This window comes from Mobula birostris, chromosome 1 (genome assembly GCF_030028105.1).
Source record: "Mobula birostris isolate sMobBir1 chromosome 1, sMobBir1.hap1, whole genome shotgun sequence".
Classification (NCBI taxonomy): Eukaryota; Metazoa; Chordata; class Chondrichthyes; order Myliobatiformes; family Myliobatidae; genus Mobula; species Mobula birostris.
The window spans coordinates 50,463,209-50,487,475 of NC_092370.1; the positions used below are offsets into that span (position 1 = coordinate 50,463,209).

Genomic DNA, 24,267 nt, shown 5'->3' on the forward strand with positions numbered 1-24,267 from the left:
TGACCAGGCTGAGCTCAAATGCCATCTGTAAATTTATCAATGACACAACTATTGTTTGCAGAATTTCTGATAGTAATGAAGAGGCGTACAAGAACAAGATAAATCAGCTGGTTGCATGGTCAACAACAACCTTGCACTCATCAGTAAGACCAAGGAATTGACTGTGAACATAAGAAAAAGGAAATCAAGGAAAACACAATAATCCTTATCAAGAGAACAGAAGTGTGAATGTGAGCAGTTTCAAGTTCCTTGGGTCAACATCTCTGAAGATCTACCCTGGGTCCAACATATTGATGCAATTACTAAGAAGGCATGACAGCAACTATACTTCATTAGGAGGTTGAGGAAAATTGGTATGTCACCAAAGACACTGATAAATTTCTACAGATGTACCGTGGAAAGCATTCTGACTGATTGTATCAGTGTATGCTATGGAGGGACAACTGCACAGGACTGGAAAAAAGCTACAGAAAGTTGTAAACTCAGCCAGCTCCATCATGGGCACTAGCCACTCCAGCATTAAGGACACCTTCATAGGGCGATGCTTCAAAAAAAGGCAGCATCGACTATTGAGGAATCCTATCACCCAGGACATGCCCTCCTCTCATTGCTACCATCAAGGAGGACGTACAGGAGCCTGAAGACACACTCAAAGTTTCAGGAACTGCTTCATTCCCTCTACCATCAGATTTCTGAATAGACAATCAATTCATGAACACTACCCCACTATGTTTGCTCTCTTTTTGCATTACTTATTTTAATAAATACACTTATTGTAATTTATAGTTTTAAAATTATTATGTATTACAATGTACTGCTGCCACAAAACAACAAATTTCATGACATACGCCAGATATTAATTCTGATTCTAATTCAGATCGATCTTTTCTCTGATGGTCTAACACCAACACCTATAAAATAGTGAGGAAGATTTATTTCAGATAGATGAATTTAAATCAGCTACACTTACTTAGAAAAAAGATTCAACAGGATAGATGCAGGGAGTATGTTTCCTCTGTTTGAATAGTATAGAATCAGAGGTCATGGCCTTTGAATAAGCGGTTGGCCAGTCAACACCAAAAGGAAGGATTCATTAAGGGATGGATGGTGAATCCTGGAAATTCCACTCTACTTCATAGAAATCCTTGGCAGCAAGATCTTGACTTTGGATCCACAGAGCCGTAGGGTTAAGGCAGTCACAGGGGTAGTACAAGGGACATTCATGATCCTGTCCAATATTCATAATTGATTCAATTATACAGCTGTTCAGTCTGGAGCAGTTAAGCAGAGTCTGATCATACTTAAAGTACACATTAATGCATCTGGGACTGGATACATCACACGATTGGATGACAAGTCATGCTTTACTTAGAGATGTAATACTTCATTAAATTTAGATACAATAGAAACAGTGCAGTTTTTTAACATTTATTTTCTCCATATTTATCTACTTGTAGTAAAAAAGAAGTTAAATAATTACATTTGTTTTATTTTCAGCTCCCCCTAAATTCACAGTCACTCCCAAGGATCAACTTATAATTGAAGGACATACTGTTGACTTTGATTGTGCGGCTGAGGGTAATCCAACACCAGTCATTGCTTGGACCAAAGCAGGTACTTGTATGAAGTGAACATTTTAGATTGAATTTTATTTAATCAATTTCATCAGACATATCTTAGAAGCTATTATTCCAATTTATTTAATTAGCAAGACAGTTCAGAGTTACTAACAGTCAAATGAAGTACTTGTTGCGCTTGATAAATTTTAATATTCCATATTGTTTTGAAAATATTTCTTCTTAAGGTTTTAATTATCTTTGGTAGAGTTTATTACAATGCCTTAAAATTAAACAAAAGCAGAACAATTAGGTTCAGTACAAACAGATAGTAATTTTCTTTTAAAAATTAGCACAAAAGAGATCTACCTTTCCTTGGAGCAAGGGGTCACAAAAAATAATTGAAAGTAGAGCATAGGATGATAATTTATACAACTGGACAAAAATACATAGCATGAACCTCTCTAATAGTTTGGAACAAAAGTAGTTACTCTATTGTCTTTGATTATTTCAGGACAAAATTGCTCTTAGTGATGTTGTAGTAATATTAATTGACTCCAAATTAACTGTTTAAAATATGTCAGTATTTATTTTCACCAATATTGGTAACAGATAAAATGTTTTGAAATACATTAACTACCCTGGTCAAAAATACTGTATATGCTTCTCACATTTAGTTTCCTTTAAGAAATGTTTGATAATCAAATGATGTAATTCAAAAAAGATGTCACATACATATAAATTTTGGATAGAGCCTACTAAGTGACTTATGAGACAGGGATCTAGATTTTATTTAGTATCATCAATATTTTAGAAGGTTGTGGTTAACCATTTTTAATGTATTTTTGCTGAATTGTGTCCCAAACTTGGCTCAGATAATTAAATCCAGTATTCATATGCATAAAAATAAGAGACGTCTTGGGAATCAAAGTTGGTGGTGAAAACATCAATAATTTCAGATATGCAGATGAGACTGTGTTAATTGCAAGTAGGGAGGAAGAACTACAAAACTTAATTGATATAATTGTTGAAGAAAGTGCAAAATGGGTCTATCTATCAATTGCAAAAAGATAGATTGTATGGTGGTATCCAAAAAGAAGGAGCATCCTATCTGCAGGCTGAGAATAAACGGGGAAGACATAAAACAAGTACAGAACTTTTGCTACTTAGGAAGCTGGGTGACATCAGATACAGGTGCGACATGGACATCAAAAGAAGAATAGGGATGGCAAAAGACACCTTTACGAGAATGAAGAGTATACTGACCAGTACTAAACTCGGCATGACAACCCACCTCAGTGTGCTGAAATGTTACGTTTATTCAGTTATGTTATATGGCTCAGAATGTTGGACAATATCGAGTAACATGAGGTAATGAACTGTCGCAGCAGAGATGTGGTTTTTGAGGAGCATGCAAAGAATATCATGGACGAAACAAATATCTAATGAGGATGTCATGAACAGAGCAAACACAAAAAGAGAAATAATGTATGAGATCATGAAAAGGCAATGTAACTTTATTGGACATGTGATTAGGAAAGAGGAGTTAGAATGCACGGTAATTATGGAAGGGAGGAAGACAAAGACAAATGATAATGGGGACAGCAGTCAGAGAACTGGAAATGAATACCAATGAATTGATCCACTTGATCCAAAACAGGTGTGTGTGGGCCATGGCAGTCAAAGCTCATACTGGGCATGGCACCTGATGATGATGATGATGATTCATTTGCTAGCAGAATTGACATGAAAGATGCTTGCTGCAATATGGGGCTGCTTCGATTGTCAGCACTTTACTCATTGACTACTCTAACACCTGGAAGTTCACATGTTCATTTCACAGATTTCCGTTTAACATACAACTTCACATTGTGAACGTGGATTTTCAATGGCAGTATTTATTATTATGTCATGAGCAGAATGAATTTAAGGAAGAGGTTAGATTGGGATTATCAGGATCAAAAGGCTAGAGTATTCATTTTTCCCATTCTCCTTCCCTCATACTGGGATCAACAGACTAAGAATCTTTTTCTCACTATTTCTTCTGCTTTTGTAATTTTTTTTCTATTTTTATAACTTAAAGCAATTTTTAAGTCCTGCACTTACTGCTGCCACAAAACAACACATGTCATGGGGTACGTCAGTGATGATAAACTTGATTCTGATTTGCTTAGATTTTGCGAATCATTGGTGCTGTGGTAGATTGTTACGTAACTGTTGAGTAAGTACTCACACTTCGTTCAACCAGGAATATATTACTATAACAGCTACAGAATTGAATTGACTTGACTTTATTTCTCACATCCTTCACATACATAAGGAGTAAAAATCTTTACGTTACATCTCCATTTAAATGTGCAATGTGCAATCATAGTAATTTATAACAAATAGAAGAGTCAATGTAACATAGAAATACACTCAAATCAGCGTGAGTTAAGTGTCTGTTGGCCTGGTGGAAGAAGCTGTTTCAGAACTTGTTGGTCCTGGCTTTTATGTTGCGGTACCGTTCACAAGAATGAGAAGTTGATAATTACCGATGCGCTGGGCTGTCCGCACCACTCTCTGCAGAATCCTGCGATTAAGGGAGGTACAGTTCCCATACCAGGCAGTGATGCAGCCAGTCAGGATGCTCTCAATTGTGCCCCTGCAGAAAGCTCCTGGATTTCGGGGTCCATACCAAACTTCCTTAACTGTCCGAGGTGAAAGAGGCACTGTTATGCCTTTTTCACCATACAGCTGGTGTGTACAGACCACGCGAGGTCCTCAGTGATGAGGATGCTGAGGAATTTAAAGCTGTTTACCCTCTCAACCTCAGATCCATTGATGTCAATAAGAGTTAGCCTGTCTCCATTCCTTCTGAAATCCACAACCAGCTCCTTTGTTTTTGCGATATTGAGGGAGAGTTTGTTTTCTTGATACCACTGTGTCAGAGAGATGACTTCTTCCATGTAGGCCACCTCGTTACTGTTTGAGATTAGGCCAATCAACGTAGTGTTAAGTAGCAGATTATAGCTGTGGGTGGTGACACAGTCATGGCTATACAGGGAGTAAAGGAGGGAATTTAGTACACAACCCTGAGGGTCTCCTGTGTTGAGAGACCCCATTACCTTGAATTTCTGTGGGAATCGATTCTTCAGATGGTATTAGGTGACACTTTAGCCAGATGGCTGCTCACCATCACATGGACACGGCTTTGACTGACTGTTGTTGAAGATAATGTTAGAGTGGTCATGATTTGGCACAACAGGCTTGGGTGAGGATCGGTGTAGGCTAGAACTTGAGAAGTTAGAGGCATAACAAGTGTAGGTAGGATCATAGATCAGGCAGTGGAAAGTTTCTCCTGTGAGATGTGGGATTACTGGGTACCTAACGGTTTCCCGGATGACTGCACCTGCAGGAACTGCAGCTCTTGACTGACAAGGTCAAGGAACCAGAGCTGGATGTACTCAAGACCATCCAGGAGGCTGAAAACTTCATAGATGCATCTTTTACTGAGGTGGTCACACCCAGAGTGCATGCTTCAGATAGTAGATGGGTGACCACCAGGAGAAGCAAAGGGAGTAAGCATTCAGTGCAGTGCTCCCCTCTGGCTATACTCCTCAGCAATAAGTTTACCCCTTTAGATACTGCTGGAGGGTGGGGGGTATAAATTATTAGGGTACTGCAGCCAGCACTGAAGTCGGCAGGGAAGGATGAAGTTAGACAGTGTAGTAGTGATAGGAGACTTGATAGTTTGGGGATTGGACAGAAGTTTGGCTGCACAAAAAAGCCCGGATGGCGTGTAGGGTCCCAGATGTCTCAGAGCAGCTGCAAAAGATTCTCAATAGGGAGGGGGAGTAGTCATTCGTGATGGTGCAAATTGGCACCTATGACCTAGGTAGAAAGAGGAAAGGGGCCCTGCAATGATTAAAGGGGTTAGGGAAGAGGGTGAAGAACAGGACTTCCAAAGTAGTCATTTCTGGATTACTCCTAGTGCCATGTGCTAGTCAGGGCAAAAATAGGATGAAGATAGAGATGACTGAATGGCTGAAGAAATGGTGGATGGGGCAAGGTTTCAGATTTCTGAATTATTGGGATCTCTTCTGGGGAAGGTATGACCTGTACAAAAAGGACAAATTAAAGCTGAATTTGAGGGGAACCAGTATCCTTACTGACAGGTTGGTTAGAGCTGTTGGGGAGGGTTTAAGCTAATTTGGCAGGGAAATGAGAACTGGATGATAGAGCAAAGAATGGGCCAGTTGGTATACAAATTGATGCAATATGTAGAGAGACTATGAGGATGGACAGGTAGATAATAGGGCAAAATTGCAGTCAGTGGGATGAGGTGGTATAAAAAGGGGGTAAAATTGAAAAGAGTGATGAATACAGGACAAGGTGTTACATTGGAAGGTATGCAGGATATAGAGTAAGGTAGATGATCTTGCAGCACAGTTAATTAGCAGGTATGACCTTATGGGCATCACTGAGATGAGGCTGAAAGAAGATCATAGTTGGGAACTTAAAATCTAAGGATACACCTACTTTCGAAAGGATGATAGGTAGTCAGAGGGGATGGAGAAACTATTGGTAAAACATGAAATCAAATCCTTAGGAAGAAATAATATTGGATCAGAAGATGAAGCAGAAGATGATGATTGGATCAGAAGATGAGTTCAGAAACTGAATAGGTAAAAAGACCTTGATGGTAGTTCTATACAGGCTCCCAAACAGTGACCAAGATGTGAGATATAAATTTCAACGGAAAATAGTGAAGTCATGTAATAAAGCCAATGTTATGATAGTTATGGGGGATTCCAATATGGAAATAGTTTGGGAAAATCAGTTTGGTGCTGGATCTCAAGAGAGCAAATTACAATGGAGAAAAGGGTGTACAGAGATATGAGAGAGGAGCTAGCCAAAGTTGATTGTAAAGAGAGACTAGCAGGGTTGATGGCAGAATAGCAATGGCTGGAGATTCTGGGGGGAATTCAGAAGGCACAGGGTAGATACAACACAAAAATGGAAAAAGTATGCTAAAGGGACGATGAGGCAACCATGGCTGACAAAGGAAGTCAAAGACAGCATAAAAACAAAAATGAGGGCATAATAATGAAGCAAAAATTAGTGGAACATTAGAGGATTGGTTAACTTTTAAAAGACAACAGAAGGCGACTCAAAAAACTGTAAGGAGAGAAAAGATGAAACATGAAGGTAAGCTCTCCAAAAATATCAAAGAGTATACCAAAAGTTTTTTTCAGAAATATAAAGAGTAAAAGAGAGGTGAAAGTGCATATTGAACTGCTGGAAAATGACATTGGAGTGGAAGTAATGGGGGACAAAGAAATGGCGGACGAGCTTAATTAATAAGTATTTTGCGTAAGTCTCCACTGTGGAAGACACTAGTAGTATACCAGAAATTTGAGAGTGTCAAGGTACAGACGGGAGTGTAGTTACTATTAATGAGGAGAAGATGCTTGGGCAGCTGAAAGATCTGAAGGTAGATAAGTCACCTGGTCCAGATGGACTGCACCCCAGGGTTCTGAAAGGGATAGCTGAAGAGATTGTGGAGGCACTAGTAATGATCTTTCAAGAATCACTAGATTCTGTAATGATTCCATAGGGCTGAAAATAGCAAATGTCACTCCACTCTTTAAGAAGGGAAGGAGGCAGAAGAAAGGAAATTATAGGCCAGTTAGACTGACTTCAGTGGTTAAGAAGTTGTTAGAGTCCATTATTAAGGATGAAGTTTCAGATACTTGGAAGTACATGATAAAGTAGGCCATAGTCAGCATGGTTTTCTTAACGGGGAACCTTGCCTGACAAATCTGTTGAAATTCTTTGAAGAAATAACAGGCAGGATAGACAAAGGAGAGTCAGTGGATGTTGTTTATTTGGATTTTTAGAAGGCCTTTGTCAAGGTGCCACACATAAAGCTGACTGGCAGTAGGAAAAGAGTTGAAATAAAGGGTGCCTATTCTTGTTGGCTGCTGGTGACAAATGGTGTTCTGCAGGGGTAAGTATTGGAACTGCTTCTTTCCAGGTAATATGTCAATGATTTGCACAAGGGAATTAATGGCTTTGTGACCAAGTTTGCAGATGGTACAATGATAAATGGAGGGACAGATAGTGTTGAGGAAGCAGGGTGGCTGCAGAAGCACTTGAACAGATTGGGAGAATGGGCAAAGAAGCAGCAGGTAGAAGTTAAGTATAGAAACATAAAAAAACATACGGCACAATACAGGCCCTTCAGCCCACAAAGCTGTGCCGGACATGCCCCTACCTTAGAACTACCAAGGCTTTACCCATAGCCCTCTATTTTTCTAAGCTCCATGTACTCATCCAGGAGTCTCTTAAAAGACCCTATCATTTCCACCTCCACCGCCGCCCCGCCAGCAGTCCATTGCATGCACTCACCACTCTCTGCGTAAAAAAACTTATCCCTGACATCTCCTCTGTACTTACTTCCAAGCACCTTAAAACTATGCCCTCTCATGCTAGCCATTTCAGCCCTGGGGAAAAGCCTCTGACTATCCACACGATCAATGCCTCTCATTATCTTGTACACCTCTATCAAGTCACCTCTCATCCTCTGTCACTCCAAGGAGAAAAAGCCAAGTTCATTCAACCTATTCTCATAAGGCATGCTCCCCAATCTAGGCAACATTCTTGTAAATCTCCTCTGCACCCTTTCTATGGCTTCCACGTCCTTCCTATAGTGAGATGACCAGAATTGAGCACAGTACTCCAAGTGGGGTCTGACCAGGGTCGTATATAGCTGCAACATTACCTCTCGGCTCTTAAACTCAATCCCACAATTGATGAAGGCCAATGCACTGTATGCCTTCTTAACCACAGAGTCAACCTGTGTAGCAGCTTTTAGTGTCCTATGGATTCGGACCCCAAGATCCCTCTGATCCTCCACACTGCCAACAGTCTTACCATTAATCCTATATTCTGCCATCATATTTGACCTACCAAAATGAACCACCTCACATTTATCTGGGTTGAACTGCATCTGCCATTTCTCAGCCCAGTTTTGCATCCTATCAATATCCTATTGTAACCTCTGACAGCCCTCCACACTATCTACAACACCCCCAACCTTTGTGTCAGCAGCAAATTTACTAACCCATTCCTCCACTTCCTCATCCAGGTCATTTATAAAAATCACAAAGAGTAGGGGTCCCAGAACAGATCCTTGAGGCACACCACTGGTTACTGGCCTCCATGCAGAATATGACTCGTCTACAACTACTCTTTTTCATCTGTGGGCAAGCCAGTTCTGGATCCACAAAGCAATGTCTCCTTGGATCCCATGCCTCCTTACTTTCTCAATAAACCTTGCATGGGGTACCTTATCAAATGCCTATATGGGCATACACTTTGGTAGAAGGAATAAAGCTGTAGACTATTTTCTAAGTGGGGATATAATTCAAAAATTGGGTGTTCTTATGCAGGATTCTCTAAAGCATAACTTGCAGATGGAGTCAGTGGTAAGGAAGGCAAATGCAATGTTAGCATTTACTTCGAGGGGGCTAGAATATAAGAGCAAGGATGTGAGGCTGTAGCTTTATAAGGCACTAGTCAGTTTGTACTTGGAGTGTTATGAGTAGTTTGGGTGCCCCTTATCTAAGAAAGTATATGCTGGCATTGCAGAGTATCCTGGGAATGAAAGGGTTATACTATAGGAAACATTGGTGGCTCTGGGCCTGTACTCACTGGATTTGAAAAGAATGAGGGGGATCTCATTGAAAACTATTGAATATTAAAAGGGCTTGACAAACTGGATGTAGAGAGGATGTTTCCTTTTATGGATGAGTCTATACTTCAGAGGTCACAGCCTCAGAATAGAGGGATGTCCATCTGGAAGAGAGATAAGAAGACATTTCTCTGGCCAGAAGGTGGTGAATCTGTGGAATTCATTGCCATGGGTGGCTGTGGATGCCAAGTTATTCAATATATTTGTGCAGAGGGGAACGTCGACTCAGACCAGGAGAGGCCTGCGTCGGGCATTTTCATGCCTTACAAGGCGCAGATTGGAAGTCTGTGTGGGGCGCCACTCCTCGCACAGACACTAGAGCAATGTGTGGTTAACTGCCTTGCTCAAGGACTCAAACACACTGCCACAGCTGAGGCTCGAACTAGTGACCTTCAGATCACTAGACGAACACCTTAACCACGTGGCCACGTGCTCAACACAGGAGGTTGTGCAGAGGTTGGTTGTTTCTTTGTGGGTCAGGGTTTTAAAGGTTACGGGGAGAGGAATGAGAGTGGGATTGAGAGTGGTAATACGTAAATCAGGCATGATGGAATGGCAGAGCTAACTCGAAAGGGCAAGTGGCTTAAAACCCTGCTCCTATGCCTTATAGTCTAAGATTTTGACAATATTGCTAATATTGTGAGAGAGAACTGTCTTTAAATTATTTTATGTGGGATTCTGGAAAGAATTGGATAATAACCAGCATATAGAATCAGAGGTAATCTTATGAGAGGAAGAGATCTTAAGGGGAATGGAATATCCATTCAGGCAGGAGAGAGATTGATAATGGCTTTATAAAGTGGCTAATGAAGTTGTGGGAAGCAGTTATAAATGCATATCAAGAAATTAGCTGTAGCTCAACACAGAGGCACATAAAGTCATTCATTGATTCCATGAGAGAGAAATAGAAATCTATTCTGAGCAAGTACAACCTGGAAACTGATTGGAGTCAAAATCATCGAAAGCTTGTGCATAAGAGAAATAGTTATTCAAAGTTATTACTAAAGGTGGCCTTTATTAAGTGCTTTTTATCAGTTCAATAGGCCCACATCTAAGGACCTACATTTAATTTGAGAACCTCGGGAAGGATAATTGTCCTTGGAAATTGTTCTGCACAGATTCACTAGCACAAAACTGCATCTTATAGGATTAACTTGTGTGAGGTTGAAGAAATTTAGCAGAACTCCCTTGAGAATCAAAGTGATTTAATTAGACAAATTATTTGATTAGCTGTATAATCCAACTGAAGTGTTTAAAATATTAAAAGGAGTAGGTACAGAGAAGCTATTTCTTCCGCCAAGGGAATTCAGAACAAGGAGTACATTTTAGCACTAGTGCTAGGCTATTCATTGGTGAAATGATTTCTCATAAAAACAATAGTTACATAACTTGAATGTTCCTTTTCATCATATAGATTTTTGGTCGCATGAAATTTTCAGAGCTAATGCTGGGAATCTTTTTTCCTTGATAAGATTTATGGATCAAAGGCAATTAAATATAATTTAAGAGCCTGATCAGCCGTGATCTAATCTCATGGCAGGACATGCCTGATAGTCTGAGGAGCCCATTTTAGTTCCAGTGTTCCTTGTGCAGAAGACTTCGCAACTCTTAAAAGTAGGTGAGCTGTTCTGATCTACAGACAATCAGGATTTTCATTGATGAAAGAATATTTATTAGAATCTATTTCACTCAAAATCCCTTATGAGTGCTTCAATGTTATAAACTTTCACATTAATAAAATGCGGCAAGTGTGCAATGCCAATTATATTTCTCAGAATATGAATGGTAAATCACTTGAATTATTTTTAAGTATGCTCTTTGTTGTGAATTTCCTGTCAATGACAATAATGGAGCAAAGAAGCAGAATGTTGCAGGGCATTGTTGGAAAAGCACTTTATATTTAGTGTTATTTCAATATATGATTACATATACGAAAACATACAACTCTGTACTTTCAGGAGGCCAGCTGCCCAGTGACAGAAGACATGCAGTGTTACCCACAAGAACGTTGAGGATTGTGGATGTAGCCCCCTATGATGCGGGTCAATATGAATGTCAAGCTATCAACGTTGTTCAGGTTAAACAAGTACAAGTACAACTAAAAGTGCAGCCTAAAGGTACAAAGATTATTCATGATTTATTACGTTACTTGTTGATGTTATGATGTCAACAGAAAGCTTAACCAATAAGTTCATGTTTAGGGAGTCATTTGGGAATGATTTGGGCATTTTAATCCCATTATGAGGATCTGGAAAGGTGTCTCAATTTCATAACATATTTGCCATTGCAGAACTTTCCCACTGAGGAATTGGTGTCATTATTTCTCATTTTTTTAGCTGTCAAACTTTCCTTGAACCTCAACTTTACGACATGAGCATAAAGTGTTTGTATAACATCCTGAAATCCCAAGATGGCCTTTTTCAAGAGAAGAATGCGCTGAAGTCAGCATGCAGACTAGCATCATTCACATCTTTCGGACTGAAATGGCTAGAAAAGTAGAACAAAGTGCCTATTGGGAATGCTTTTTAGGGGAGAGGGGAATCTTCAATGCTTAGCAAACGTTATGGGAATTACCACTATCCTTTGCAATATTCTCCCTTCATGACAGCATAAATGGACATTCCAATGAGCAAAGCTTTCTCTTATCAAATATTAATGGGAGCCTCACATGAATGGCTACACTTAATGCACGGCCACTTTTATTAGGTACATCTGTACACCTACTCGTTAATGCAAATATCTAATCAGCCAACACAGCAACTCAATGCATAAATGCATGCAGAGATGGTCAAGAGATTTAGTTGTTGCTCAGACTAAACATCAGAATCTGGAAAAAATGTGATCTTAGTGACTTTGACAGTGGAATGTTGGTGCCAGTCGGTGTTGTCTGAGTATCTCCAACCAAAATCCGATCCAATGAGCAGCAGTTCTATGAGAAAAAATGCCTTGTTAATGACAGAGGTGTGAGGAGAATGGCCAGACTAATTCATGCAGGCAGGAAAGCAACAGTAACTCATATAACCATGTGTTTCAACAGTGGTGTGCAGAAGAGCATCTCTGAATGCACAACACATCGAGCATTGAAGTGGATTCAAAGAATTCAAAGTACATTTATTATCAAAGTATGTATCAATTATACAAACTTGAGATTTGTCTGCTTACAGGCAGCTTCAAAGGAAGAAAGCTAAAAGAACCCAAATATAAAAAGAAAGACCAAGGCCCAATGTGCAGAGAAAGAGAAAAAAAAGAGATGGGCTACAGTAGCAGAAGATCACAAACATATACTCTGTAGCCACTTTATTAAATACAGGAGGCACCTAATAAAGTGGTCAGTCAGTGTATATGCATGAACTGTATGTCTATGAATTTTGACTATCAAGTTTTATGTGATGTCATGCTGGTCAGCTATGTTGGCGTGAAATAGCATTTGGATGAAAATTAGAAGTTTCATGTGCAAATGGTTACTACCAAAGGAAGTCTTGTGGAGAGGGGGCTGTTTGCAGGAATAAGTGGAGTCTTGGACTTCACTAATAAAAATATAACATTCTATTAACTGCTCTCTAGGTCAGATTGGCTAGTGCATTGAGACCATATGTACAGCAAGGTTTTTAAAATGCAGATCGGTGCACAAAATTCCTTCACTTCCAGAGTAACATTGCAGAAATCAAGAAAAGAGAATTGCAGCAAACTTCTCTGGTGACAACCTCCTAAGCCTATGTTTGTTCAATGAATGTTTCCTAGATGCCATAAGACCATCAGATGTAGGAGTAGAATTAGGCCATTTGGCCCATCGTGTCTGCTCTGACATTTCATCATGGCTGATCCAATTTTCCTCTTAGCCCCATTCTCCTGCTTTCTCCCTGTATCCCTTCATACCCTAACTAATCAAGAATCTATTGACCTCTGCCTTAAATATTGCTCAAGACTTTGTCTCCACAGCTGCCTGTGGCAAAGAGTTTCATAAATTCACCACTTGCTGGCTAAAGAAATTCTTCCTCATGTCTGTTCTAAAAGGAGGCCCCTCCTTTCTAAGGCTGTGTCCTCTGGTCTTTGATTTTCTGATAGATGGCTCACTGACTCTCTGGTCTTAGAACTGCATTCCATCAGCCCATTCTTCTAATTTCTCAAAGTCTTTTTGTAGCCTCTCTACTTCCTCAAATCTACCTGCTCCTCCACCTGTCTTCATATCATCTGAAAACATTGCAACAAAGCCGTCAATTCCATCATCCAAATCATTGATATATAACATAAAAAGAATTGGTCCACTGAGGAACACCACCAGTCACTGGCAGCCAACCAGAAAAGGCTTCCTTTATTCCCACTCTTTGCCTCCTGCCAATCAGCCACTGATTTATCCATGCTAGAATCTTTCTTGTAATACCATGGGCTCGTAGCTTGTTACGCAGTCTCATATATGGCACCTTGTCAAAGGTCATCTGAAAATCTGAGTACACAACAACAACCGATTCTCCTTTGTTTATCCTGCTTGTTATTTCTTCAAAGAATTCCAACAGATTTGTCAGGAAAGATTTTCCCTTGAGAAAACATGCTGTCTACAGCTTATTTTAGTGGTTCCAAGTACCTTGAGACCTCATTCTTAACAATTGACTTCAACATCTTCCCAACCACTGAGGTCAGACTAACTGGCCTATAACTTCCTATCATCTGTTAATGAGGCATCTGGTCGAGATGGTGTCCGCATGCAATGCTCCAAAAGTCGACATCTCCTGGATAGATCACGAAACCATAGATTTCACTTATTTTATGTGTCTTACATTTGCTTTTCATCTTGAATGTGAATCTGGAATTGTTGGAACCTGTGATTTACAGTTTGGAGATTGGGAGTTTCAGCAGTCTGCAATCTCTGAGAGGACTCTGGGACACAGAAGCAGCATGCATGAACTTCATGGCGAGGAGACTGCAGGATAAGGCATGAGCCGATATCAACTCCATTTTTGCCAATTAAACCTTACATTATTCTGTGATTAAAGTGACAGGTAAGATTGAAACATCGAGATGAATGCGAAAGGTGAGTGCAGCTGCCTGCATTTCGGTAGCTAGTGGGATGGCTTTGCTACTGGAGAGGGGAGACTGCCTTTTGAATCTGGTGGGATCACTCTGCTGCCGGAGAGGAAAGAGCCTGCCTCTGTGCCCAAAGAATGTTACCCAGATTTTCTGCATTTTGGATATGGACAATGGACTTTTTTTCCAGACTTATAGTTTCTTTATTTTCTGTGTTTTTCACCTGATCTTTGTCATTTTTTTGTGTGCTGAGAAGGGGGATTTGGGGGTCAATGTGCTTCTTACGCTTTGGTTCATTTTTTGTGTGGGGAGGGGGAATTTGGGTGTTAATGATTGTGCTGCCTTTTTTTAGTTTTGTGGCTATCTGCAGAAGCAAAATATCAGAGTTGTATACTTTGAAAATAAATGAACTTTCGATCCTTGTGACTCTCTCCCTTCTTGAGGAGTGGAGTGGCATTTGCAATTTTCCAGTCTGCTGGAACCATTCCACAGGTTCAAGGGTTCATTTATTATCAAAGTATACAACTCTAAAGTTCTTCTTCTCTGGGTAGCTATGAAACAAAGAAAGAAAAGAAATTCCCCCTTCCCATAAAAAAAAAGGAACAAAAATAAAACAGGCACATCAACCCCCAAGTCCCTCCTTCCACAGAAAAAAAGAATGAACGAAACAAAATAGGTACATCAACCCCACATCAACTCCACACAAAAAAATGAAGGAAACGTAATAGGCACATCCATCCCCCAATTCCCTCAGCTGCACAAAAAAACAAACAAAATGGAACAAATACATCAACCCCCAAATTTCCCTCCTTGTACAAAAGAAAAAACTAGAAAGATTGGGTAATTGAAAAACACAGTATAAAACACAGAAAACACAAAAACACAGCTGTAAGACTGAAAAAAAAGTCTCGATTCCAACAGGCTCTTCCCTCTCCGGTAGCAGAGTGATCAAAATAGTGGCAGCCAGCACTCATCTTCCGCATTCGCCTCGATGTTTCAGTCTCCCTCATTTCTTTAATTGGTGCACCACGGAAACTTTAATTGATGAAAAATAATCAAACGTCAGCTTCTGTCCCATCCCGCAGGCTGCCCACCACAAGGTTCATGCATGCTGCCTCTATCTCCCGGCATCCTCTCTGAGACCACAGAATGACCAAACGATCTCTAAGCAGCAAATCATGGACTCCAACAGAATCACATTGAAGATGAAGAACAGATGTACGATGTAGAAGTGAAATATATGGTTTCGTGATCTATTCAGAAGATGTTGACCAAAGCAGCATTGTACACAGGTGCCATCTTGACAGGACAACTGGACCAAAAGTCCAGAATCTAGCAATCCTTGAAAGAATTCTACTAATACTTCCACAGTCTTTTCAACCATACAGGCAATTGCTTATTTTTTCATGTGCCTCCAAGTACCCTGAGACCTCAGCCTTAATAATCGACTCCAATATCTTCCCAACCACTGAGGTCAGACTAACTATAGCTTCCTTTCTTCTGCCTCTCTCCCTTCTTGAAGAGTGGAGTTAAATTTGCAATTTTCCAATCTAGTGATTCTTGAAAGATCACTGTTAATGCTTCCACAATCTCTCTAACCCCCTCTTTCAGAACCCTGGGGTATACACCATCTGTCCCAGGTGACTTATTTACCTTCAGAACTTTAAATTTCCCAAGAACCTTCTCTCTAGTAATGGTAACATCACAAATTTCATGATTTCTGACACCTGGAACTTCCACCATACTGCTAGTGTTTCCACAGTGAAGACTGATACAAAATATTTATTCAGTTCATCCGCCATTTTGTTCTCCCCAATTACTACCTATCCAGCATTTTTTTCCTGCAGTCCAATCTTCACTCTTGCCTCTCTTTTACACTTTATTTATCTGAAGAAACTTTTAGTATCCTTTTTGATATTATTAGCCAGCTTACTTTGTATTTCATCTTTGCCTTCTTAATGATTTTTTTAGTTGCCTTTTGTTGGTTTGTAAAAGCTTCCCAATCCTTTAACTTCCCACTAAATTTTGCTCTATAATATGCCCTTTCTTTGGATTTTATGTTGGTTTTGACTTTTATCTTGTTAGCCACAGTTGCGTCATCTTGCCTTTAGAATACATGCTCTTTGGGATGTTTATATCCTGTGCCTTCTGAATTGCTTCCAGAAATTCCAGCCATTGATGTTATGCCATCATCCCTGCCAGTGTTCTTTTCCAATCAATTCTGGCCAACTCGTTTCTCATACCCCTGTAGTCCCCTTTACTCCGCTATAATACTGATACATCTGTGTTTCACTTTTCCTTCTCAGATTTCAGGATTAATATGGTCATATTATGATTACTTGCTCCTAAGGGCTCTTTACCTTAAGCTCTCCAATCAATTTTGGTTCATTGCGCAACACCCAATCCAGAATAGCTGATCCCCTAAGTGCGATCAACAACACAAGCTGATTTAAAAAGTCATCTCATGGGATTCTAGAAACTCCCCCTCTTGGAATCCAGTTCCAACCTGTTTTTCCCAATCTACCTTCATATTGAAATCGCCCATGACTATTTGAACATTGCCTTCTTGGCATGCATTTTCTATCTCCCAGTGTAATTGACAATATTCTTACTACTACTTTAGGATCTGTATACAACTCCCATCAGGGTCTTTTTACCCTTCCAGTTCCTTAGCTCTATTCACAATAATTCAATGCCCTCTGACTCTATGTCACTTCTTTTTAATGATTTGATTTCATTTTTTTACCAACAGAGCAATGCTGTTCCCTTTGCCTTCCTGCCTGTCCTTTCGATACACTGTGTTTCTTTGGGCATTAAGCTCCGAGCGAAAATCTTCTTTCAGCCAAGATTCAGTGATGGCTACATCATACATGCTAATTTGTAATTGTGCTACAAGTTCAGCTATCTTATTCCAAATTACAAAAATAACACCTTCAGTCCTGTATTCATCCTTTTCAATTTTGTCTGCCTTTTATATTGCAACTCATCCTGTTGATTGCAAGTTAGTGAATACAAATTTCAAGTTCAATTAATAACAACTTTGGATTTCAAGACAGACATCAATTCAAAAATAAATCCAGTTATTCTTTGCATTGCAACCATTGTGATTGCAGATTACTTATGCAAATTGTTGGTATACATTCAAGTTTCCAATCATCCTGTTGGCCCTGATTTGGAATAGAATGATTAACTCACTTATCTTTCACAATTTGAAACAGGTCCACATGAACTAGTATATCATATTTATAATTACCATGTTTGCTGCAATATGCCACATGCCTACAAAAATACAGAAATAAGATAATAAAAAAAAAGCATTGACAGGAACGTTTTGTAATTCCATCTGGTGCAGCTGACATTTCAAGGGTTTTGCCGTCATACAAAAACAAACCTTACCAAAGCTTATTTTTTAATGATGTACATCAGTCTCATTGTCAGTCATGTTTGTAAAGTGATACAGAGGTACTTCAGTATTAGTATTAATCCAGTGTGTTTAAGTAAATGAAAAGTTTGAAAAAAATGGTTTTCCTGAAGCAGATATCCCTTTAAATTTGAATTTATCTGAGATGAAAGTGGGGAGGGTCTAATGCTTTTGTGTTAATTTTAAAATATATGTGAAAACAAGTAACTCTAGTGCTTCATTATTCAGCCTTATGGTGAAATTAAGAAGCTTAATAAGTAGAGTTAAACAATCAGTGGAGCAGTGGAGACTTTTATTTTCGTAAGAGAGTAATAAAATAGTTCACATTTCTGATTATCTTTTAGTGGATTTTGCTGGTAAGTTCAAATATTAGTAAATCACTTATCAGGCTTGGTTACAATATCTCCTTTTTAATATTGGTTCATGTTGACTCTAAAATAAAACATTGAAAGAATAATTTTGTCAGTGAAATTGTAATACTGCAAGAACCCCAGCCTTCAAATAAGGAGTGTCAAAAGGAGGGTGAAAAGAATTGAAGCAATTGGAACCTTTTTGAAAATAATGTTGATGATCAGGATTGTGCAGTAATAAAGTGCTCCTTGAAGAAAAAAATCCTTTTTTGCTGTAATCAAGACTTTTCATTTGAGGAACTCAATCTCCTTGTGTGAGTAGTCGAAATACACAGAAACATAGATTAATACTGTATCTGAAATAGTATATTTGGTTTTGCCTATTGTAAAATCAAAGTCATTTGTCCACTCTGTCCAAAGTTCTAATAATTCACTATCAATTGCACTCAGTGATACCGGTGTTTACTGATGTACCACGGGATATCACCGCAGAAGTTGGTCAGGATGTAAAGATACCTTGCAGTGCTCAGGGTGAACCACATCCCACAATCACCTGGACTAAGGTAAGGGGAAAATCAAAAAGGGTGTACATATTCTGACTTTTGGTGTGATGAAATATTTCCTGATCTTGTGACCTTAATATTTTAATCTATATGTTTGACGATGATAGAAGCAACATCAGATAGGTCACTGTTAATAAACCTGCAGATTATATTTTAGAAATAAACACCTGACCTTGGTTGACTTCCTGTCAAATTTTCAGTTCTCGTGCATCTGGCGTCATTTCAAGATCTAGCTGAGTGACAATTTATTGACCTGTAAATGTATCATACATTGAATTATAATTGAAAATGTGTTTAGTAGTCACATTATTTAATGTCAAAAAATTCTTCTCCATTGCACAACCAGAAAACAAGAGTTTGTAAATATAAACTGCAGTCCTCTGATGGAGACTTTAGTGACTTCCATCACAACTTGGTACGGCAACATCAGTGTCCACGAATGGAAAAGGCTTCAGATAGTGGTGGATACAGCCCAATCCATCACAGTCTCTCCACCACTGAATACACTTAGATGGGGCACTGCTACAAGAAGGCAGCATTCAATATCAGAATCCCCACCATCCAAAACATCTGGTAGGAGCTCCTGAAACCTTAGGTTCCCACACCACCGAGTTCAGGAACTGTCATTACCCGAGAATGATCAGCCTCCTGAACCAGCATGGATAACTTCAAACACACTACTTTGAACTGATTCTAAACCTGCAGACTTTCTTTCAAGAACGCGGTTCTAGTTGTGTTCTCAGTATTAGTTCTTACTTACACAATTTGTCTTTTGCACATTGGTTGTTTGTCAGTATTTGTTTATGTGTAGTTTATATATATCTATGTTTATGCATAAAATTCTATTGTATTTTAATTTCCTTATAAATGCCTGCACAAAAATGAATCGCAAGGTAGTATATGATAACATAGACATATTTTGATGATAAATTACTATTGAACATCTTAAATTTCTGAACATCTGTTCTCCACCAGTCTTTAAACATGCAAGTTATAGTCACTTACACCATTTAAAGATTCTTTTTCGACACAGTTTTGTCTTTTATAGCTCATGAATTTAAGGAAGCCCCAAAAGTGAGTTTCATCTCTCCATAACCTTCAGAGTATCATTATGTAGATTTCCGGTAGTGTGCCTACAGAATAACAGATAGATGTTCTGCGTTTTGCCCATGAGAATATATGCTCCCCAGGTACATTCCCCAGGAAAATAAACACCATATGATACAACATGGTGTGTACATCTATCAAACACCAGATTTCATGTTCAAAGTATCGAAGATATTTATAAACAGAAAGACACGCTGTTTTATTCTGGCCTTGTCCCAGAAATTTACAAGTGTCTGCCAGTTTGAAAACCTCCCTCCCCAAAGACCAATTTAACTTTGATTGAGCTCAGGCCTTACTTGGACACTCCCCTACACTTCCCTGACTAGTGGTCTTAAAGTAATAGACATATTTATTAGCTAATTACAATTTATGAACAATATTGCAGAGATTTTTTAGGAGATTGAGAGAATCTTGTCACAAGGTAATGTTTCTTTTTGCAGTTTCTCTGCCAGGCAATAGGTCACATTCTAAGCTCTTTGCAGAGTGAGATCTTCATGTAAAAACACTGACAAAATTCTGCTGCAATGCAGTCTGTTGCTTGCTGTGTCCCTTTATATGTAGCAACATGAGGAAGATTCATCAATTGGATAATCTGAAGATGAACTATTTCTATATTTTCTAAATGAAATTTGCATGAGCCAAAAATGCACCATAAAGCTCAAAGGAACCCATTTTAACAATGTGCTACAGAGAGTGCTTGGCAGTGATTTGCTCTTCTGGTGGTTCTTGTAATTATAGCTGTTATTTACATCTACGAAAAGATTAAGGCCAAAAAATGTCTCGCTGTCAATAAAGTAGATTCCTTAGGTTGTCTAGGAACCTGTCCACATTACTGCTAAAAAAGTGAATTACTACTAAATCTCTGTTCTTCAATAATTTGACATACCTGTATAAAATTGTTTCAAGAAAATATCCATAGCCACAGACACACTTTTTACCTTCCATTTATGAAACTTATTTAGGTTGGAGATAAAATGATGCTGAAAAGTGAGAAGGGGTTTAATAAAATTATAAAATGTTTATTTAACATTAAGGGCAACCGATTCCTTAACCATATATATTTATTAAATAGGATGGAGTTCAAATTACAGAAAGTGGAAAGTTCCATGTTAATACAGAGGGAACACTTACAATCAGGGACATTGGGCGAGCAGACGCAGGGAGATATGAGTGTGCTGCTCGGAACACAATTGGCCAAGCAACAACAAATATGCTGTTAAAGGTGACTGGTAAGTACTTTCACATTCATGATCTTGTAGGTAAAGTAATTTTCATCATTCTTTAAATTGTGTCAAGATTTGAATCAGAATAACCTCACAATGTCAATGTCAAGTTGTCATAATTTCTCAGTAAAACAAGTTACAAATGATAAACGTCATATTACCAAATCAGTAATTAATCATGTGATCTAGATATACTTTATTTGTACAGGTGCTTAGAACTGTCTATAATTCCTTGAAAGGAGTAACCCATACCCTAAGTAAATTAGTTTTATGCTCTTTGAAATGATCCAGTTAAAGACTATACCAGCACATAACGATACACCTTGCTTTTGTCCTAATATGTCTATACATACTTAGTAGCCACTTTATTAGGTACAGCTGCACATTAGTGCAAATATCTAATCAGCTAAATACGTGACAGCAACCAAATTGCATAAAAGCCTGCAGACTGTAGTGAGCTCTTCACGCCTGTGCTGTAGAGTGTTGTGCTCCAAGGTTTTTAGAGCAGCTGAATTGGTTAATTGTTTTTTTAATGAGAGTTGTTAATTGTTTAGAGTTCCTTGTGTTTTTCTCAAGCAACTCATTCTTTGTAATCCTGTCTACTGGTGCTTTCCGCTAAAGCTTGTTAAATTTATGTTCTGGTCAAGATGGTGCTTGTGTATAATGCTCCTTTAATTGCCATCTTCTGGATAGATCATGGAACCATCTTTGTCTCTTCTTTTATGTCTTTTATGTTTACTTCCCACCTTGAATATGATTCTGGAATTGTAGGAGATTGTGTTTTGCTGCTTGGAGATTGTTTGGGTTCTTCAGCATTCTGCAGTCTCAGGGATTCTGGGAGTCAGAGGCAGCATGAGTGAACCTCGTGGCGAGAAGGATACAAGAAGACAAGTGGTGCCAATGTTTGCCCACATTTCGCTGATTATAGCTTCCATTATTTGCTGATTAAAATGACAAAGGCAATTGAAACATCAAGGCGAGTACAGAAGTTTGGAGATCATTTGGATGCTTCACACACTGCAGTCTCTGAGAGAATTGAAGAGGCAGAGACAGTGCGCGTGAACCTCGTAGTGGGCAGGTTGCAGGACGGAGCACAAGTTGATGTTTGGCTCCATTTCGCCAATTAAAGCTTCCATTGTTTGCCGACTAAAGCAACGAGGGTGACTGAAGCATCAATGCAAGTGTTAAGGGTGAACAATGGCTGCCTGTCTTTTGATTGCTCTCCTATGCTATCAGAGAGGGCAGAGCCTGCCTCTGAAGAGTGTTGCCCAGGTTCTTTTCCTTAGATTTTTGGATGTGGACTTCGATGGTAAAATCTTTCAAGGATCTTTGGACTCTGGCATGGTTCCTCAGGACTGGAAAATTGCAAATGTCATTCCACACTTTAAGAAAGGAGGGAGGCAAAAGAAAGGAAATTGTAGGCCAGTTAGACTGACCTCACTGGTTGGGAAGATGTTGGAGTCAATTGTTCAGAATGAGATTATGGTGTACTTGGTGACACAGGGCAAGATGAGACAAAGTCAGCATGGTTTCCTTAAGGAAAAATCTTGCCTGACGAACCTGTTGGAATTCTTTGAGGAGATTACAAGTAGGATAGATAAAGGGGATGCAATGGATGTTGGATATTTGGATTTTCAGAAGGCCTTTGACAAGGTACCACATCTGATGCTTGCCAAGTTAAGAGCCCATGGTATTACAGGAAAGTTACTAGCAGGGTAAGAGCATTGGCTGATTGATCGGGGGCAGTGAGTGGGAATAAAAGGATCCTTTTCTGGTTGGCTGCCCATGACTAATGGTGTTCTGCAGGGGTCGGTGAGGGACCACTTCTTTTATGTCGTATATCAATGATTTCGATGATGGAATAGATGGCTTTGTTGCCAAGTTTACAGATGATACGAAGATAGTTGGAGGGGCAGGTAGTGTTGAGTTATCAGGTAGGCTGCAGAAGGACTTAGACAGATTAGCAGAATGGGCAAGAAAGTGGTAAATAGAATACAGTGTTGGAAAATGCATGGTCATGCACTTTGGTAGTAGAAATAAATATGCAGACTGTTTTCTAAATGAGGAGAAAATGCAAAAATCTGAGATGCAAAGGGACTTTGGAGTCCTTGTGCAGAACACCCTAAAGGTTAACTTGCAGGTTGAGTCATGAATGCCATGTTAGCAATCATTTATAGTCATAGTCATAGTCATACTTTATTGATCCCAGGGGAAACTGGTTTTCATTACAGTTGCACCATAAATAATAAATAGTAATAAAACCATAAATAGTTAAATAGTAATATGTAAATTATGCCAGTAAATTATGAAATAAGTCCAGGACCAGCCTATTGGCTCAGGATGTCTGACCCTCCAAGGGAGGAGTTGTAAAGTTTGATGGGCACAGGCAGGAATGACTTCCTATGACCCTCTGTGTTGCATCTCGGTGGAATGAGTCTCTGGCTGAATGTACTCCTGTGCCCAACTAGTACATTATGTAGTGGATGGGAGACATTGTCCAAGATGGCATGCAACTTAGACAGCATCCTCTTTTCAGACACCACCGTGAGAGAGTCCAGTTCCATCCTCACAACATCACTGGCCTTACGAATGAGTTTGTTGATTCTGTTGGTGTCTGCTACCCTCAGCCTGCTGCCCCAGCACAAAACAGCAAACATGATAGCACTAGCCACCAGAGACTCGTAGAACATCCTCAGCATCGTCCGGCAGATGTTAAAGGACCTCAGTCTCCTCAGGAAATAGAGACGGCTCTGACCCTTCTTGTAGACAGCCTCAGTGTTCTTTGACCAGTCCAGTTTATTGTCAATTCGTATCCCCAGGTAATTGTAATCCTCGACCATGTCCACACTGACCCCCTGGATGGAAACAGGGGTCATCGGTACCTTAGCTCTCCTCAGGTCTACCACCAGCTCCTTAGTCTTTTTCACATTAAGCTGCAGATAATTCTGCTCACACCATGTGACAAAGTTTCCTACCGTAGCCCTGTACTCAGCCTCATCTCCCTTGCTGATGCATCCAACTATGGCAGAGTCATCAGAAAACTTCAAGAGGTTTGGATTATAAGAGCAGGGTTATGATGCTGAGGCTTTATAAGGAACTGATGTGGCTTCACCTTGAGAAAAGTGAACAGGTTGGGCCTCCTCATCTAATAAAAGATGTGCTGTCCTGGAGAGGGTTCACCAGGATGATTGCAGAATTGAAAGGGTTATCATTTGAGGAACATTTGAAGGCTCTGGGCCTGTACTTGCTGGAATTTTGAAGGATGGCGGGGGGGATCTCATTGAAAG

At 39.4% G+C, this 24,267-nt stretch overlaps 1 protein-coding gene across 4 annotated transcripts in view; it reads left to right on the forward strand.

Annotated features, from left to right (window-relative positions):
- Positions 1–24,267, forward strand: part of LOC140196191 (peroxidasin homolog) — a 569,369-nt gene that overhangs the window by 437,878 nt on the left and 107,224 nt on the right. For all 4 annotated transcript variants that reach the window (XM_072254973.1, XM_072254982.1, XM_072254999.1 and 1 more), the window contains 4 exons: positions 1,498–1,614; positions 11,253–11,411; positions 18,538–18,650; positions 20,830–20,986. In XM_072254973.1, the coding sequence (XP_072111074.1) occupies positions 1,498–1,614; positions 11,253–11,411; positions 18,538–18,650; positions 20,830–20,986 (546 nt within the window). The remainder of the gene's footprint in view (positions 1–1,497; positions 1,615–11,252; positions 11,412–18,537; positions 18,651–20,829; positions 20,987–24,267) is intronic.